At 45.9% G+C, this 17,454-nt stretch overlaps 2 protein-coding genes across 18 annotated transcripts in view; both read left to right on the top strand.

Moving 5' to 3' along the window:
* The window catches only part of IL36G (interleukin 36 gamma), a 66,220-nt gene extending 55,737 nt beyond the window's left edge, over positions 1 to 10,483 (top strand). For 6 of the 8 annotated variants that reach the window (XM_047853166.1, XM_047853170.1, XM_047853167.1 and 3 more), the window contains 4 exons: positions 3,041 to 3,108; positions 3,563 to 3,667; positions 4,277 to 4,416; positions 7,334 to 10,483. In XM_047853166.1, the coding sequence (XP_047709122.1) occupies positions 3,041 to 3,108; positions 3,563 to 3,667; positions 4,277 to 4,416; positions 7,334 to 7,543 (523 nt within the window). In that variant the 3' untranslated portion in view covers positions 7,544 to 10,483. The remainder of the gene's footprint in view (positions 1 to 3,040; positions 3,109 to 3,562; positions 3,668 to 4,276; positions 4,417 to 7,333) is intronic. The other 2 variants (XM_047853169.1, XM_047853174.1) reach the window with 1 other exon arrangement.
* LOC125162302 (interleukin-36 beta-like) overlaps positions 1 to 17,454 on the top strand; it is a 42,388-nt gene that overhangs the window by 348 nt on the left and 24,586 nt on the right. For 6 of the 10 annotated variants that reach the window (XR_007150962.1, XM_047853184.1, XM_047853181.1 and 3 more), the window contains exon 1: positions 11,188 to 17,097. Coding sequence is in view for 8 of the 10 variants with exons in the window: in XM_047853184.1 (XP_047709140.1) it covers positions 17,043 to 17,097 (55 nt within the window). In the remaining 2 variants the exon portion in view is untranslated. Of the gene's footprint in view, positions 1 to 5,410; positions 5,421 to 7,880; positions 7,999 to 11,187; positions 17,098 to 17,454 lie in introns of those variants that run through there. The other 4 variants (XM_047853176.1, XM_047853177.1, XM_047853178.1 and 1 more) reach the window with 4 other exon arrangements.

Here is a 17,454-nt window from a genome sequence, read left to right as displayed (position 1 = left end):
GTGTCCGACTTCAGCCAGGTCACGATCTCGCGGTCCGTGAGTTCGAGCCCCGCGTCAGGCTCTGGGCTGATGGCTCCAAGCCTGGAGTCTGTTTCCGATTCTGTGTCTCCCTCTCTCTCTGCCCCTCCCCCATTCATGCTCTGTCTCTCTCTGTCCCAAAAGTAAATAAAAAACGTTGAAAAGAAAAAATTTTAAAAAAAAATTGGAATCTGGACTTAGTGAGCTCATAAAATTATTTCCATGTCTAGGATCTTTGGCTTTACGAGTACTTACTTGAATTCAATTCAAGCCACGCTTAATGGTGTGCATATTTCATTGTTGTAAGTGACAACAAAACATTAATAGAAAGAACCTGGCAAGCTGGGTTATGTTTACATAGCAGAATCACATTCTTTACTTTTTATAACCAGCATAAATATTGATAGTCCTCTCAAATACAGCTAGGATGACATGTAATTTTATTATCCATCCCTCTAAGACAAAAGTTCTGGTCCATTTCTTCAGTAGATGGGCTGTCTGCTCCTCAATTATGTACCCCAGTGGTTCAGTTCTTCCCTATTATCACCATCACTCCTATTCTAATTTCTCTTATACTCATTCACACTAAAGTTTAAACTGGGAACTTCAGAATGGATACTGATTGCTGGGAACTCTGGAAAGTACTGGATTCTCTGAATATTGGGAAGTGAGGGCAAGGTCAGGATCAAGTGGAATAAAGAGGACACATGTCATCATAAAACATAGATTTTTACACCCTCCTTCTGGGCATGGAAAATTCAAGCTAGATCCAATGGCTTTTGAATCACTGAAAATACAGCTTTCTGGGTTGTGTCGCTTGGGACCTCTGAGCATCTCTTGGGCTCATGCCTCCTCTCCACATTTGTGGTTCATGCAACCAACCGATTATACTCTCTTTTCAGAGGTCTGAGCATCAGTTTGGCAGAAGGTCTCCTCCTGAGGTCTGGGCATCCGTCCTACAAGTTCCTTCCTTTGAGCTCCTAGGCTTTTTTGTTCTCTCTGGTTTCTTTCCTGCAATTAACTATCTGGGATCCCTTAGTACCTCCTTGTTACTCTTTAGCCTTCTGACACGTTTTCTAAACAATTCCCTTTGTTTGAAATTCCTGGTGTGGGTTCTGCTTTCCACACTAGATCCTGATTGAAACAGAAGCCTAAAGAATTTGGGGGCCAGATGATAGGACTATTTAGATGCCATTTTATGGTGAGCCTCCCAAGAAAGGTATGTTGACTGATGCGTAATGGAGAGGCTCTTCAATTGGACAGAGGGGACCCAAGAGAGGTGACCCTGGCTGAGCCTGGCTTTGAACACCAGTGTGCCTGAATTCATTTTCACACTGTCTCCTGGGGTGACAGATAAACTGGAAGCCAAAAATGATGGGATTGATGTCTTCACAGGAAAGGACCATGTTCATCCAAGGCTAACAGGGAGATGGGGGTGAAAATTATGAGAGGTTGAGCAAGAAGATTCCTTTCAGGGTTGGGAAAAGGGGCTCATGGAAGTGCTTGCCTAGAAGGTTCTATTTTAGCCCTTCCCCCAACCTCCCTGTAGCTAGGCAGTTAAATATGAAGTTGATTCCAGTCTGTCTTTTGAAATTCACCTCAGTCAAGTTAACTTGTGCCTCAGAAGGTTTTCATGCTTGATCTCAGCAGATGGGGTGTGGAGGTGGGAGTGGAGGCATAAAAAAACATGATACAAAAAAAAAATAATAATAGTAACTGTTACCATTAGTTGAGAACCTACAAATGTCTTGCATTACTAGAACAGAGAGGGTGGGAGAGAAGTTGGGTTCTGGGATTCTGTTAGAGAAATCAGTGCCAACCATTTTAGTCCTTAGGCAGTTCTGGGTCCACTGCATTTTGGGGGCACCAGAGACCAGGTTTGCATCAGTTATGGGTGCACCACTCAGTACCTGTGGCTTCCCAAGGGGATGAGGTGCATCTCTGAGGGGCTGAAAGAGTATAGTAGGCTTTCAGCTTAACCTTTCTTTCAGGTGTGGCCTGAGGTGGTTCAGGCATGGTTGGATGAGTGAGAATGCCATGTGGGAACCCTGCCTAAAGCACACAGCTAATTTTGCAATCACAAGACTCCCTTAGTGGAACTGTAAAGGGCAAGCTTGATTGCCCCAGCAGATGGACTTGCCTTGTGGAGGGCCTGGCATTCCAGGTGTAGCCCAAGTGACAAGGCAGGAGAATTGAGCTCCGGGGAAGTCCCGCAGTCTCCCCTTGCTGAGCAGCCTGGGGTCTGTCATCAACTCTATTTCCCCGTAGGTGTGGCTCGGGGCCTCCTTCTCAAGGAGCTCAGGCTGGTCACACTCATGCTGATGCTGTGATTTCTTCATCTGAGTCTCACAGGATCTTCTGGCATATGATTGCCACACCCCACCCAGCCAGGTGGGACCTCCCCGTACTTCCCAAATAAATGACAGTCTCGGTCACTGCTCTTGGGAGCTATTGGAGCTGTGATTCAGTCCCCTGCACTTTCGATAAAGGTCCTTCCTTGCCCGCTGATAGCTGGCAAGTCCTCCAGCTCTTCTTTGTGCTTTAGGGCTCGGGGAAGAGATGTGGCCATGCCAGGCTCAGTCCAGCGCGGGGTCAGTGGTTTCCGGGAGTTACTAGGATCTTGGCAGAGATGCCCTGGCCTGGGGCCGCCCCCCCCCCCCCCCCCCCCCCCCTGCTCCCAGGCAGAAGCAGTTGCTGATGGGGAGGAAGGAGGAGGGATACGGGCATCAGGTGGCGGTGGCTTTTTAAGGTCAAAAGTCACGCCTGGCTCAGGACTTCTAGGGAGAGATTCTGTCACTGGCTGGATCTTTGGATGGAGTAAACTCTGTGCCACGTCCCCCTCCCTGACACCACCTTGAAGTTTTGTCTCAGGAAGTGGCTCAGATTTTCTGACTGGGGCTTTGTGTCAGGCCAGGCTTCCAGGCCAGCTCCCTATCCAGAATGGGGACCTCAGTAACTAGTGTCCTGGAAAGGTCTTAGGAATGTCTCCTGACCCTTCTGTCTCCTATTGCTGTCCCCGCAGGTGTGGAGACAATCCCATTATGACATGCATTCGAGGAGTCCCTTTCTGTGGAGAACCCTATACAGCAGGTGATGTTGAGATGGGGCTCTGTACCCACGCCTGTGCCCACACCTGTCTCTTCTGGATGCCCCAGCATTCTCTGCCCCTCTTTGTGCATGGCCCTTCCCACCCGGTGCTGTCCATCTTCCACTGGATGGTGGGCTTCCACGGGGTGGGGAGTGGTGCTTATTCTCTGCTCTAGCTCCAGACCCAGCACCGAGCCAAGCACAGAGTAGTTATCAGAAGGAGTACCTGGGCCTTGACTGTACTGTGGGACAGGTTATCCTCTTAGACCAGCTTCAGCCCTGGCCCTCCTCATCACCACCTGTAGCTTTCCTGGAAAGAAGGGCTGGGCTGAGGGTCACGAGATCGCTGCCAGTTTTGGTGTGTAAACCCTGAGTCTTCCTTCCCGAAGGGCCTAGCGTCTAGTAAAGTGGCCTAATTAGAATGTTTCCTCATTATTCTTTTCTATTTGAACCGTAGTGAATAAACCTCAGACCGGGGAGGTCTCTGACTTGAATCAGCAGGTGTGGATCCTGCAGGATCAGACCATTGTGACAGTTCCACGGACTGACAGTGTGACTCCAGGTGAGTGGTCATCCTGTGGCTGCTGCCTTGGAGGCAAGGGAGGCGTCATGTTAGCACACATGGGATGCTGGCACTGGCCTTGTGTTCAAAGGCAGCTTTACAAAAGGGCCCACGTGGAGGGGGGAGACTCCCACACCTGCCTGGGAAGGAGTGTCCTGGGGAGCCGGAGAGCTGCTTTCAGTGACCTGATGGCCTGTCACATGGAAGAGGAGTATCTTATTCTGCCTGACTTCTGGGTATCCTAAAAGGACTCAATGGGTGGGTAACCATGGGAAGGCAGGTTTCAACATCACATGAGGCCAAACTTGCTCATGGACGGAAGTCTTCAAGGAGCAGAGGGGCTGCTTGGGGTTGGAGTTTCCCACCTCCAGGTGGTCCAGCAGGGGCTGCCATCTGTTTAGCTCTTCATGTTTGCTCCATTTCCTAGGGCAGTGACTGGTGCATGGTGTGAGTGAATGAATGAACGAACAAATGTCGTGGTTGGCGTTTTGGTGGGCCTGGGGTAGCAGGGATTGCACTCAAGGTTTCTTCCTGCCCCACCTGGGTGATGCTGGCCTCGTCCTGATTTCAAGAGGAAACTGACACTATCTTCCCTTTTGTCCTTCTTAGTCACTGTCACTGTTGTCCCATGCAAGTATCCAGAGTATCTTGAGCAAGGCAGAGGGATTCCCATTTATATGGGAATAGAGAATCCAGAAATGTGTCTGTCTTGTGAGGACATAGGAGGGCAGCCCACATTGCAACTGAAGGTGAGTAAGAAAAATAATGTTATTTAAAAAATATACCAGTTTCTTTCTTCCTTCCTCCCTTCCTTCCTTCTTTTCTCCCTTCCTTCCTCCCTTTCTCCCTCTCTCCCTCCCTCCCTCCCTTCCTTTCTTCCTTCCTTCCCTCCTCTTTCTTTCTTTCTTTCTTTCTTTCTTTCTTTCTTTCTTCCTTTCAGAGAGAGCAGGGAAGGGCAGAGAGAGAGAGGGAGAGAGAATCCCAAGCATGCTCCATGCTGCAGTGAGGAGCCTGACATGGGGCTCTCCACCTCATGAGCCATGAGGTCATGACCTAAGCCAAAATCAAGAGTCAGACCAGATGCTCAACCAACTGAGCCACCCAGGTGCCCCAAAAGGCCAGTTTCTTTTATGAGATATTTATTTGGTAGATAATCTAGTTTTAGAAGTAAAAAAAGAAATATTCTCCGTTCTTAAACATATTTATTCCTAGATATTTTTGAGTTATCTGCATGCAGTTGCGTTATCCTGCACATCACTAGTTGAGGATCTTTGTCTTTCTTGTATTTTAAGATATTGTCTACCATTGTTTCAAGTATAGTCTCTCCTTCATTCTGGCTTCTCTTTGCTTCCTTTTGGAATGCCTATTCCTTAGTCATTGGAACATCTAGATCTCTCTTCAGTATCTCATCTTATTTTCCATACTTTCTATCCTTTCACTGTTTTGTTTTTTTCTTGTTGCACCCTGGGAGAATATCTTGGTGTAATCTTCCAGGTCATGATTACATTTTAAGTTTGTCCTGTCTGCTTCCTCACTCTCCTATTCAGTTTTCTGAGATTTCAGTCTTTCCTCTTGTTCCTTAAACTTCAGTTTAGTTCGACTCAATTTCATTTCATCCAGTCCAATTAGCTCAGTAAATGTGTAGGTTTTTAGTGGCACAGCACCGTTGTGGCCATTTGAGATATATTGGTGCCCAGAATGGCACAGAGCTCTGCCCTCAGAGGGTGTGGATTCTAGCGGGAGAAGAGAAGTGGTAGACAGTAAGTGTAATGGGTAAGTCTGTGGTGTCTTTAAGGGTGTTATGTCCCATGGGAAAGCACAGTTAGAACAGGCTAAAGAGACTGGCAGTGCCAGCCCAGGTGGAGTTGGGCTGCCGTAGAAAATAGTGCAGTCGGCATCATCAGATCTTAGCAGACAGTAGAAGGCAAGAAGAGAGTTAGCCAACAGGTGTGAGTGGGAGCAAGTTCAAGAATTAGCGGAGAGAACAGTGTGACAGGAGTGAACTAAGTGGGGAGGAGTTCAGAGAGATAAAAAGGCAGGACACAAAGGGCCTTGCCGGCATTTGTAAGGACTTTGCCTTTCCATCTGAGTAAGATGGGGCATTATTAGAATGTTTTGAGTAGAAGAGTCCCATGCATGAACATAGGTTTGAAAAGAATTATTTTGGCTGCCAGTTGAAAGCAGACTGTGGGGGGGGGGGGGGAGGGCGGGGGCCAGGGTTAAAGTCCTGTGGGGGGACTTCGAGGTGATCTAGGGGAGATTTGATGGACGTGGACAAGTGGGTAGCAGTGGAGGTAGGCAGAAGCCAGTCAGACTCTGAAAATATTTTATTTAAATTGAGGCAAGAGGACTTGCTGACAGAGTGAATGCTGGGTGTGATGAAAGGGGACTGAGAATTACATTTTCACCTATGTCCTGTCTGCTAAGCCACCCTTCTATTGCGATTTTGTCTACTGTGGTTTTCGATGGATTGAGAATTGACCGTTTCATTCTGCCACATGTGGGTCCTTAGGGACCCTGGTGCCAGCAGTGTTGCTGCAGTGCTGGAGGTGAACGCCCAGACCGAGGGGTTTAAGAGTGGGACAGGAGGAGGGAACCTAGAGACAGCCTATATAGACAACTGTTACAGAGAGTTTTCTGCAAAGGGGGAGTTGGGAAAGGTGGTGGGTAAGCGAGATCATTATTTGAGATGGTAGAATGGCAGCGAATGTGCTAATGGAAATGACGGAGAGAACGCAAACATGAATGGCCGGAAGCGGAACAGCAGTAAGCTGGGGAGGGCAGCTGGGGGCTTGCTGCCCAGTCCTTCCCAGGCGGGAGGTTGAAAAGGAGGATGGAGGAGGTGGTGTCAGAGTTTGAAGTAAGCAAGTGTCTTTTTATTTATTAAACAGCCAACACATCTCTATTGAATTTCTGTGTGTTGGGATATACAGTGATGAACAAGTCTAGCAATAATTATATGATTGATGGATATTCTAAGTTCAGATGGTAATGAGATAGGGAGGAGGTCCAAATGTGGACAAATTATGGACCATCCCCGTGTAGTGTCTCTCTGGAGATCTTGTGTGTGCATAATTTTGTTAAAAATACTTCAATGCACAGTATATAAATACACAAAATGTACTTCTACATATGATATAGAAAGCATTTTCTGATTGCTCTCTTTACTTGGTTTGTTTATTTAAATACAAATCCTTTGGTTTGTTAGACCCTCTTGTGTCTTTTTTGTGGCACTGACGTTCCTCGAGTGTTGGCAGCTGGTCAGAGGCTAATACTGGAACTTTTGTTAGAAGACTGGTTTTGCAAGGTGGCGGCCCTCAACTGTTGCGGCTTTGGTAGGGGAGGTCCTTGGTTTATTGCTGCAGATCTGCAGCTCCTTCTTTTCCCCCCATCAGCCTCTTGTGTGAGATGAGTTCCAATGCATCGTTGGAGTGTGCCCACTTGTTCATTAACCTTTCTTTGTGCCATTCCTACTCCATCTCTGGATTTGAGGAAAGGGACCGAGAAGGTGAGATTCCATGCTCCCCCTGCTGCTCCTTTGAAATGTGTTTTAATAGAGGGATAAGGCTTTCTCTAACTTTGGAACATTTATTGATTGTGCACAAGTAACTCTGAACCGCTAACAGCCTCTGCTTCTCCTGCTGGACGTTCTCTGTCACGTTTCAGGAGGAGGAGATACTGGATCTGTACAACGAAGTCGCGCCCGTGGAGCCCTTCCTCTTCTACCACTCAAAAGATGGCAGGACCTCCACCTTCGAGTCCGTGGCGTTCCCTGGCTGGTTCATCGCCTCCTCTGAGATCCGCCATCCCCTCTTCCTCACTTCAGACCTGGGGGGAAAGAACAATGTTAACTTCAATTTAAGTATCAATGCTTGACCTCAGTCTGGAGGGGGCAGCTTGGTCAGAGGTCTTTGTTAAATTTCCTAGTTCCCAGCATGCTTTCATTTATATTCTCTCCGTGTCATTTCGCGTCAGTGCTGAGAGGTGGGCAGGACCTTGTTATCATCACACTTTGTGAATGACTTCAGGGCAGCCGAGGCATAGAATGTGAGCTCAGACATGGGGGGAGGGGTCATGTAAAGTTCTCCTCTCAAGCTGAAGTTGTCCATCCCACAGCCATCTGTACGAGGGTGTCTGGACCCCAAGACATTAGTGCCTTCTCTGTGGGTGGATACAGAGAAGCGTCAGAGCTCCTGATCTGGTGACTAGTGTGGAACTGATTCGTTTTGTTTTCTTTCCTATTTAGATTACATTTTCCATATGCTTTGTATGTTGCCAGTATATTTCACGTTGTATAATGTATCCTTTCAAGGGTTAAGGAACGTTTAAAGGTAAATAATTCTTAACAATAGTTAAACTATTTTTTTCCTAATTCTAATATGTAAACATAAAGCCAAATATAAACTTCATGTGTTTACACAACAGAAAAGCTAAAACTAAGCTGTAAAATGAAGTAGAAAACATAGTAAACTGAAATTAGCGAGAGTAATTGAATGAGGATAGCTCACTGGGGTTTCACTGGGGAAAGAAGGACCCCTATCAGTGGTGACAGTCCAGGGTGGAGATAATGCATGTAAAAGAACACTACTATATGACTATTTTCTGTACAGTCTCACAGCCTTGATTTCTTTGCCTCTTCTAGACTTTTCCTTTTAGGCATCCACAAGATCTCTTTAAAAATAGCAGTAAAGGTGATGACAGAGCCTAAGGCAGGGCAAACTACAAGCTAGCACACTGCCCCCACTCCCCCAGGTGGCATATGTGGGACATTCCTCAGGCACTGCTGGCTGCCCAGGGACAAAGGAGAGGAAATAAACAAGTAGCTAACTGATAGAGATCACAGTCATGCAGGACCAGAGTCTCCCTCAGTTCGCAAATATCTTAGTAAATTTCAAGAAAAAGTCAATCTTATCAAATAGCCTAATCTCCAGAAACCTGTAGAATCAGTTTGCTGGAGCCCCAACGTCACCCTTCCATAGTGATATAGGGAACAAAGGCAAGAAGGAAATGGCAGGTAAAATTAAGTGCCCGTATAACCTGCGGCCCGTTGACAAATGCTTGAGGCAAATACAGAGTACCACGTTTCTCCAGGAACCCCCTACCGTCCTAATGTTAATGCCTTACTAGAGGAAAACCAACCTTAGCTTGATAATAGCAAGGCCTCAGGTATCTTAGGAGTCCTCTTTAGCATATCAAAGTCCCTCTGGAGGCCTTCCTTTTGTCTTTACCTCCCCCAGTGCCATTGTGTATAACCAGTCACTGTTCACAACCACAGTGCAGCTCTTCCTGCCCACAGGTCCTGTCGACCTGCTTTAATATCACCTTTTTGCACCAAAGACGTCTTCAAGAATTCTTTCTTGGCCGTCAGCTACGAACCCCACGAACCCCACCATCACCCCAAAACTTCATCAAAGGTGCCTTTTCTTGGAACAGAGAGCCTAGCTTTCCCACCGGTCATGCTTCAGATGATGTATTCTGATGAAATTAAATCACTGTGGGTATAATTGTAGAAAGATGTAGCTACATCTGGTTCTGTATATAACAGATTTCTTATTTTGACTCTGATACTACAGACACAGGAAGTTCTGTTTGCTTAAATACAATTTCCAAAATAGCGCCAGTCACTTACTTTTTTTTTTTTTCTTCCTACTTTTGGACAATCAGACCACATACTCTACTAAGCAGGCCAGCAAGCAATCAGTAAGCCCCGATTTAATGCAACGTCTCTTGATTCTTTGAAGTTTTCTTCCTCAATTAAATATAGTTTTAGCATTGCAGTTTTATTAAAAAACAGCATTAAAATGGGCACTGAGGTAATTAGTTCTGGGATATTAAATAGGAGAATTGGTTATTGAATATTTACTACTATACTCACTGCTCATAAATGGTGATAGCTTCTTATATCTGACCATTTACATTGTTACACTGTCAGTTGTTACATCTGCCAGTTGGGATCCAATAACACATTTGCTTGTGACGCGATTATGGTCTGAGTGTGACAACACCTCCATCCTCCTACAGGCTGTGTGGTGATTCCATTGTCCCATCTCTTTACCACGAAAACTGCATGCAGGTGCTGTGACACTTTGGATTGTCACTTAGCACAGATTTGAGCTCAAACAAAAGCTCAAATATGAGTCCTGGTGTCATGTAACTGGTTATCCTGATGGTCCAGAAGAGGTTCTGATAACATATTTAGAGTGTAATCAAAATGAAAACATAGTAATCTCTAGCTTGTGGAGCCTGGAGAGCAGACCTCCAGAGACACCCCCCCCCCCCCCCGGCTTATCCATCACGTTTGTGAAAGACCACAGCATATGAAATCATAGAAAGGACCCTATGAGTAGCAACGTCCTCATTTTCAGGTGAACACCTGTTTTTCACACATCTGAATATCCAATGCTCTTGCATTTGGGTTCCGTGAGCTCCAGGCCAACACTCACTGAAGGATTTGGTTCTTTTGCATCTTTGGTATGAAGGGCTTGATGCCCTGTGTTGGGGGAGGTCATTGAGAGGATGTGACCACCAGCTGACCCATGAGCTGGACCCTGGCAGCTGGAGGCTCCTCACCCCCTCTCCTGTCCTTGCAATGTGTGCTCTGGGTGCCTTCCTGGCTCCCAGAAGCTGCCCCAAGGACACAGCCTTGAGGCAGTGTAGTGATGTGATGTTGAGACATCTGGACGGTACCTGTGGCTGAACCCAGTTAAAGCTTCTATATAAATTTTTAATATTCTAGTGGGTGGGTATGGAAATGTATTTATCTTACAGCTGCCCCAAAACAAGCATCATATATAAATTCCCTTGCTTATTAAACTTGCCACCTACAGATCTGGGGTGAATTATTTCTTTCTTTGGTCTCAATCCTGACCTACCCATATGAGGACTGGTTTCAGATTACACTGGGAAGCTCCTGAGAAGGTGTAATCTAAGAGATTACACTGAGAGAGGGGATTTTGGATTCCAGGAAGGAATTTAGAACCTTGTCACCAAAATCACAATTGCAGTGAAAACAGTTGAGTGGGATGTTTTTCTGCTGAGCTGCTTTGGGGCTTGTATCTTCCGGCACCAGGATGGCTGAAGGGCAAAGACCACTTCCTGAAGCTGGACTTGAAGATACTGTCCCTGAACTCACAAACGATTGGGCACAGGGACTAAAGACGCTGTCCCCGGGACACTGAGAACAGTGGCTATAATTAATGATCCTCATGTCAATAAAACATTACTTTTTATTTCTCAGCCTTTAAAGAGTTGTTTAAAAGAAGATTCTTACCAAAGCAATACATGTCTATGATTGAAAACAATATCCTGCCCCGATCATATTTCCATGAGGCAACTGCTAAGTCTTTTTCAGCTCTTTTTCCTCCATGTGTCTAGGTATATGTTTTACTCCTATTTCTTGAATTACCAACTTTAGACATTATCTTTTCTTTTTTAAAAAAAAGTTTTTATTTAATTATGAGAGAGAGAGAGTGAGCACAAGTGGGAGAAGAGCAGAGAGAGAGAGGGAGACACAGAATCTGAAGCAGGCTCCAGGCTCTGAGCTCTCAGCACAGAGCCTGATGCAGGGTTTGAACCCACGAACTGAGAGATCATGACCTGAGCCAAAATCGGATGCTCAACTGACTGAGCCACCCAGGTGCCTGAGACATTATCTTTTTTACCAGGCAGATGGCATTTGCATCCCTACTATACAAAAATCATATGCTCTTTATCTATTTGCTAAAGTTAATAGAAGTAGTAAGTCAAACAAAATATATTTATAGAGAGTTAGATAAACTTTGGGTGGTCCTGTTAGACAGTGCTCTGGTATGACATTGGAAAGGCACACAATAATCCTTTCGCCTTTTTCAGAATTTGGATAACTTCTCTGAATGATATCATTTTCCTTCAGCCTTTTCTTTTTAGGGGTAAAATGCGGGGGGAGATACATGGAGTGGAAGTGACTTGCAGTGACCATTAGTAGTAGGTTTGGAAATGTGATACTCTTGATTTCAATTTCCATCTCCTGGTGTTGGGGTGTTATGAAGCACTCTTTGAGAAATTAGCAACAATTACCCAAAGCAAGACAGCAGAATAAAGTATGATCCCCCTTGTTCCCATCATTGGGGCTGTCTAGCAGGGTGTCAGCAGATGACCCACCCAGGGTGGAACATTCCTGGCCACCTAAACATTGTTATGTAATGGTGTAAGTGCTGAAATATATTGTGTATCTATATTTCTCAAACTTGAAGTAATATCAGAATCATCTGGGGTCTGAACTACAAGCTCAGGTGTTTGGGCTCACTCTGGACCCAGTAAATTAAAACCTATTCCCTGCATAATTCCTACTTAGTAGGTTTAGAGGAGGGCTGAAGAATCAATATTTTACTAATGACCTTAGGGAATAGAGTGCACTCCCGCTGTTCACATGCCCACAGGGCAGCTGAAGACAAAGCCTGGCTAAGGTCAACTAGCAGAGTGATTTTATTTGCTTGGGTAGCCAGTGACTCTTCTGTGGTTGATGCCTTCTGGCGGACATTAACAAAAAAAATACAAACATCTTCGCATTTTGTGCGCATTCCCATATGTCCATCCACATGTCTTTGTATCTCTTTATCTTTTAGTCTTCTGATCAGTGAGCAGGCATTGACCACTGCCCAAGAATCTATGTGTATTGTCCTTTTGGGACATTGTTTTTTTGTTTCGTTTTTTGGGGACATTTTGTATTTTGTTTTGTTGTCTACTTGTGTGTTCTTGCAGTTCACTGAATTTCTTTAAGAGGGTTATTCAGAGTTCTTTGTCAGACCATTTTTCTCCATTTCTTTAGGGTCAGTCATTGGAACTATATTAACTTTCCTTGGCGATATCATGTTTCCTTGATTATTTGTGATCCTTGTGGCCTTTATTGGTGTCTGTGCATTTAAGGAAGTAGACACTTCTTTCAGTCTTGGCAGGCTGGCTTTGGAAGGGAAAGCCCTATACCAGGCAGCTTGTCCAAAGATTCTGCGTGGGCTTGTTCTGAAGTCCTCAGACAGGCAGGTCTGGTGCCTGGATCAGCAGGTGGGCAGACCTGGTGCTTGGGTCCATAGGGGCCGGTCTGGTGTCTGGGTTCACTGGGACAGGCCCAGTGCCTGTCTGTGGTGGTGGGCCTGGGACCCGGGTCTATGTGGATGGGCCTGGTGTCTGGGTCCACAGGAGCTGGCCTGGAAGCTGAGACATGGAGGCCACCCCAGCAGTTGGGCAAGCCTGAGCCTGGGGCCATGGGAGTCAGCCTGTAGCCTGTAGCTGCAGGGGCCATGAAGGACCACTCGAATCCCCGGGGGCTGGCTTGGAGGCTAGGGCCCAGGGAAATGTCTGGAGACTGGAGCTCTAGGATCCAACCTGGTGCCAGGGTGGGCTGGGAGCCTGTATCCATGGGAGCCCATGTGGAGCGTAGGTTTATGGGGGGGAGCCTGTCTAAAGCCTGAGGCAATGGGGCTGGCCTGGTGCTAGGGTGAACAGGTGGCCTGGATCCACAGGAGACTGCCTGACCTTGGCCAATGGTAGCAGCGTGGCACAGGGGCAGGCCAGGACCCTCCTTCCATGGGAACTTATTTGGGGTCTAGGTCTGTGAAGGCTGACCTGGGTGCTGAGGCAGGCTGGTAGCCTGGGTCCATGAGAGTGAGCCTGATACTAGGGAGGGCCAGGAGTCTGGATTTGCAGGAAGTTGCCTGGAGCCTGGGTTTGTGGGGGGTCTTCCCAGTGCTGGAGTGGACAGGTAGCCTGGGTTTGTTGGAGCCCACCAGAAATCTGAGGCATGGTAACTTGGCCTGGTACCAGAGTAGGCCAAGAGCCTCAGGCCACAGAAGTCAGTCTGGTGCTGGTGTGGGCTGGTGGTGGAGTCTGCTGTGAAGTCAGTTCCTTACTTCACCCATTCTGTGAACTGGATGTCTCTCTCCATGCTGGGATACTCTGGCTTGGGGGGTGGGTGATGGGAGTAATATGAAATTATATTTCCTACCCTTTTTTCAATGTATCTTTTCTTATTTCTGTGCTCCACCCAGATGCTGTCATCCCTCACCTGAAATTCTTAACTCTTGTGAAGGTATTTTTGTGTATGGATAATTGTTCAAATTGATGTTTCTGGGAGGCAAAGAGTGCTAGAAATTCCTATACCATCAGCTTGCTTTACTCTCTAATTCTCTCCTCTGGTGTGTGTTGTCTGTTGCCAAATACAAATTTTGGTTTATTTTAATTTTATTTGTTGTATTATATTGTTCTAGAGATGCTGTTTAATGCTTCCAAATCTGCCACTTTTCATAGTTTGCTACTCTAGGAAAACATCCATGTTTGTCATTTGCTTCTTAAATATGGTTAGGATAGTTGTTTTAAGCTCTGTGTATAATAATTATAAAACCAGATGTCTCTGTATGTTTCTACTATCTTGCTTTGTCTATTTTTTTGGTTCTTGTTCTTGTGATCTTGTTTACTTATATGCCTGGTGATCTTCAACTCTTTGTGGCTTGTTGCCTTTGTAAAATTATTTAAGTGGCTCTGCCCTCCTCTAGATGGGTTTTCTCTTTTTGTTTCTGGTGGAAAGCATTTGGCCTACATTAAACCAAATGCAGTTTGAGAGTTCCTGGCTCAATCAAACTGTGAGTACTCAAAGTGAAAATCCTCAGGAGGGCATGTTCATGGCCACAGCCTTCCAGGAATTACTTCTTTTCTTTATATCTTTCCTTCACCCACTTTGTTCAGTGCCAAGACCATCTACTTCATGGGTTCCAGAGATTGAGTGAATCTAGATCTGGTTTGCTTGCCTAGTCCTAGGCAGCCCCTGAGTCCTGATCTCTCTCTCTCTCTCTCTCTCTCTCTCTCTCTCTCTCTCTCTCTCTCGTGCTGGTGTGACTAGAGTATGGCATGGGCGCATGCTATAGCAGCACAGAACATATCGTGGCTTTAAGGCTCCTTTATTTCAGATCCTGATTCTATATGTCTGGGATAAAGCCTGAGATTCTGCATTTCTGACAAGCTGCCAGATGATGCCAATGCTGCTGGTCCACAGATCATACTTTGAACATCAAGGATGTATAGAACAAGGACTCTTTCATTTAATAACTTGGCAATATGTGAACAATAGTCAAACTGAGTGATAGGAATTGTGCTATATAAATTGGGAGAGATTTATGGAACTGAGGGGACTATGTTAGACCATGACCTGACTAGTGAAGGATAGATATGGATGGATAAGGGAATGAAATCCTAATTCAGATCCAGTTTGGGCTACTTGAAGAGAGAAGAAAGGCTATATCTCTAGATTTTATTCATATGGAGTTCTTTTTTTTACAGAGAAAGAGGTTTCCTTCACATATTTTGACCCAGGGGCCCTTCTCAGGATCACCCACCACCTCGGTGGTAAAGGATGCACCTCCATTCTAGGGAGACATAAGTTGAGGTCTTGTGTTATCTGGTGTCACCAAAGCCCCCATCACCTCAACTAATGGCACTGTGGACTAAGTGCCTAGGCTACACGGAGCTCCATGTATTTATAGGATGAAATAATGAATCTGAAAGGCTCCATCCACATCTTATTAGCTGTGGTCCTGAATGAATTTGCGTTAGTATATGCAGCATCCATATCAATGTGTCCTGAATGTTTGCTTCTTTGTACCTTATGTCAGGACATTGAGATCCTCTCCTCAAGATTTCCAAGTGGGTCCAGTCCTATATAAGGAGCATGGGGGTGATGTCATAGGCTCTGGACTTTCTTCTTTGAGCATGGAAATCAACTCATGCTAATGGATACCTGGGGAAACTCCTCTTCATAGCCACAGATCGATTTTGAATCCTAGTTTTGACTCAGACATACCTACTGCACATTTGAGTATGAGTGCTTCATGATTCCACACTCTTGAGGGAATGGCTATGGAGCTACTCAGGACAAGATCATAACGATCTTTATATCCCACTGTGCAGTGAGAATCCCTTGGAAGACTATATAGTGTGAACTTGAGAGTGTCTTTATGTGTTAGGTAGGCTGATAAGGTAGCACAAATGTCAAGAGCTAAGATGATCTACTGGTAGTCAAAGCAAAAAGGCTGGTAGAGACAAATAGGCTGATCTGGGGTCTAGTGACAGACATAGGAGACTCAATAGGCCAGTTGCTACAGGAAGGTGTCATGTACTGGGGACTTTGCATACTCTTCTTTAACCAACACAATAATCCAGCAAGGTACAATGCATTCATATAACAGTCATCTTGGGATCAGAGATGTGAAAGGATTGTGCCAAGGACACAAGTCCAAAAGTTGCAAAGCCTAATTGTGAACATACATCTTTTGAATACGAGTCTCTGGCTCTTGAATACTAAACTACTGTCTTAGTCTGTTTTCTCCCTGAGAAACCCTAGCATTGTTTCAGAAGCTGGGGAGGCTAAGATATTAACCCACCAGTCCCTTCCCCCATTGGTTGAGGTTGCTATTGAAATAAATACCCTTGAGGTGTGAAGCAGACAGGTGCTAGAAACTGCCACAGTGATGGTGAACTCAGTTGGGCTGAAGGGATTGGGGCAGGGTATCTACAGCATTGTCTAAGCTTTCCTTCAGGGAAAACCTAATGTGTGTTCCTAATGTGTGTTTGCTAGATTAGAGCACTGGAGCATCTGGGAGGCATACTCCCTGCCCCACTAATCTAGGTCAGTGACCAGTAGTCCATGATGGGCAGGGTGCCCAGGAGCTGGCCTTGCCCAGGGGAGGCTCCCTTGAGTGGAGAAGCAGCATGCATACAGGCTCTGAAAAGCTAGAGAAGCATACACTGGGGTGTTTTTACCTGGTCTGAGATTGGTAGAGAATACGGTGATTGTGAACCAGGAGTAGTTGCAAGCTACACAGGTCTTAGGGGACCCATTCCTTCCTTAGTCTACTTCCTACCTTGAACCTACTGGGGGCTTCCACTCCTAGGAATAACATTCCAGTGTGTCATTTTGTGGCAAAAGAATCCAGTCATCAGCCCTGGGGCAGTCCCATAATGTTTCTTCCCTCAAACTCAGTGTTGATGACTATATTTCCTGGTTGTTGCTCTTAAGAGCTTACTTAGCATGCCCTACTTTTTCAGGGTGAATGGGCAAGTCACAGTCATACTTGGTTGACATTTACATAAAGACTCACTGAATCTCTGCACCAGGAACCAGAAAATATTCAGCGTCAGGCAGTCCCAACCCAAGTGAGGTAGAACCTCCTTCCTTCCCTGTGTGTATAAAAAGCTTGGAACCTGTTGGATTCAGTCAGAGCACCTAAATCTGGAAGAAGCCATAGTCCATAATAACAGATTACAGGTGTAGTCTGAAGCCATGAAACCTGCTGATCTTTGATCTTCTTTTGCTTCTGGGGAGTCCTAGACAGCTTTCCAGAGCCCTTGGATGCAGCTAGAACCTTTACTTTGGATCCAGGGGAAAAAGCATCTCTTGGACAAAGGTAATTTGAGCTCAGAAGCCATGTGTCTAAGCTTTCCTTTCGGGAAGACCTAATGTGCATCTACTAGCTCAGAGTACTGGAGCATCTGGTAGGTAGATTCCCCTCCCCACTAATCTAGGGCAGTGATCTAGAGTCCATGATGGACTTCTTTCACTGCTGTCCTTGGTGAGCCTTGGGGGACCTTGGTGGAAGGCACAGGATACTGGAGGAGCTAGGGCTACTTCCAAGAGTACAGGTGATGATTTGCTTACTTCCTGTCCATGGATAACTATTGAATCGGGCACTGAGGATCCTGAGGCAGGGAGGGATATGAACAACTGGCTCTCACTGTGGGGGAGCTTGTGGCCTTCTTAGGGA

The sequence above is a fragment of the Prionailurus viverrinus genome, chromosome A3, assembly GCF_022837055.1.
Source record: "Prionailurus viverrinus isolate Anna chromosome A3, UM_Priviv_1.0, whole genome shotgun sequence".
Lineage (NCBI taxonomy): Eukaryota > Metazoa > Chordata > Mammalia > Carnivora > Felidae > Prionailurus > Prionailurus viverrinus.
The sequence above is the reverse complement of the archived record's forward strand: the minus strand, read 5'-3'. Positions and strand labels throughout refer to the sequence as shown.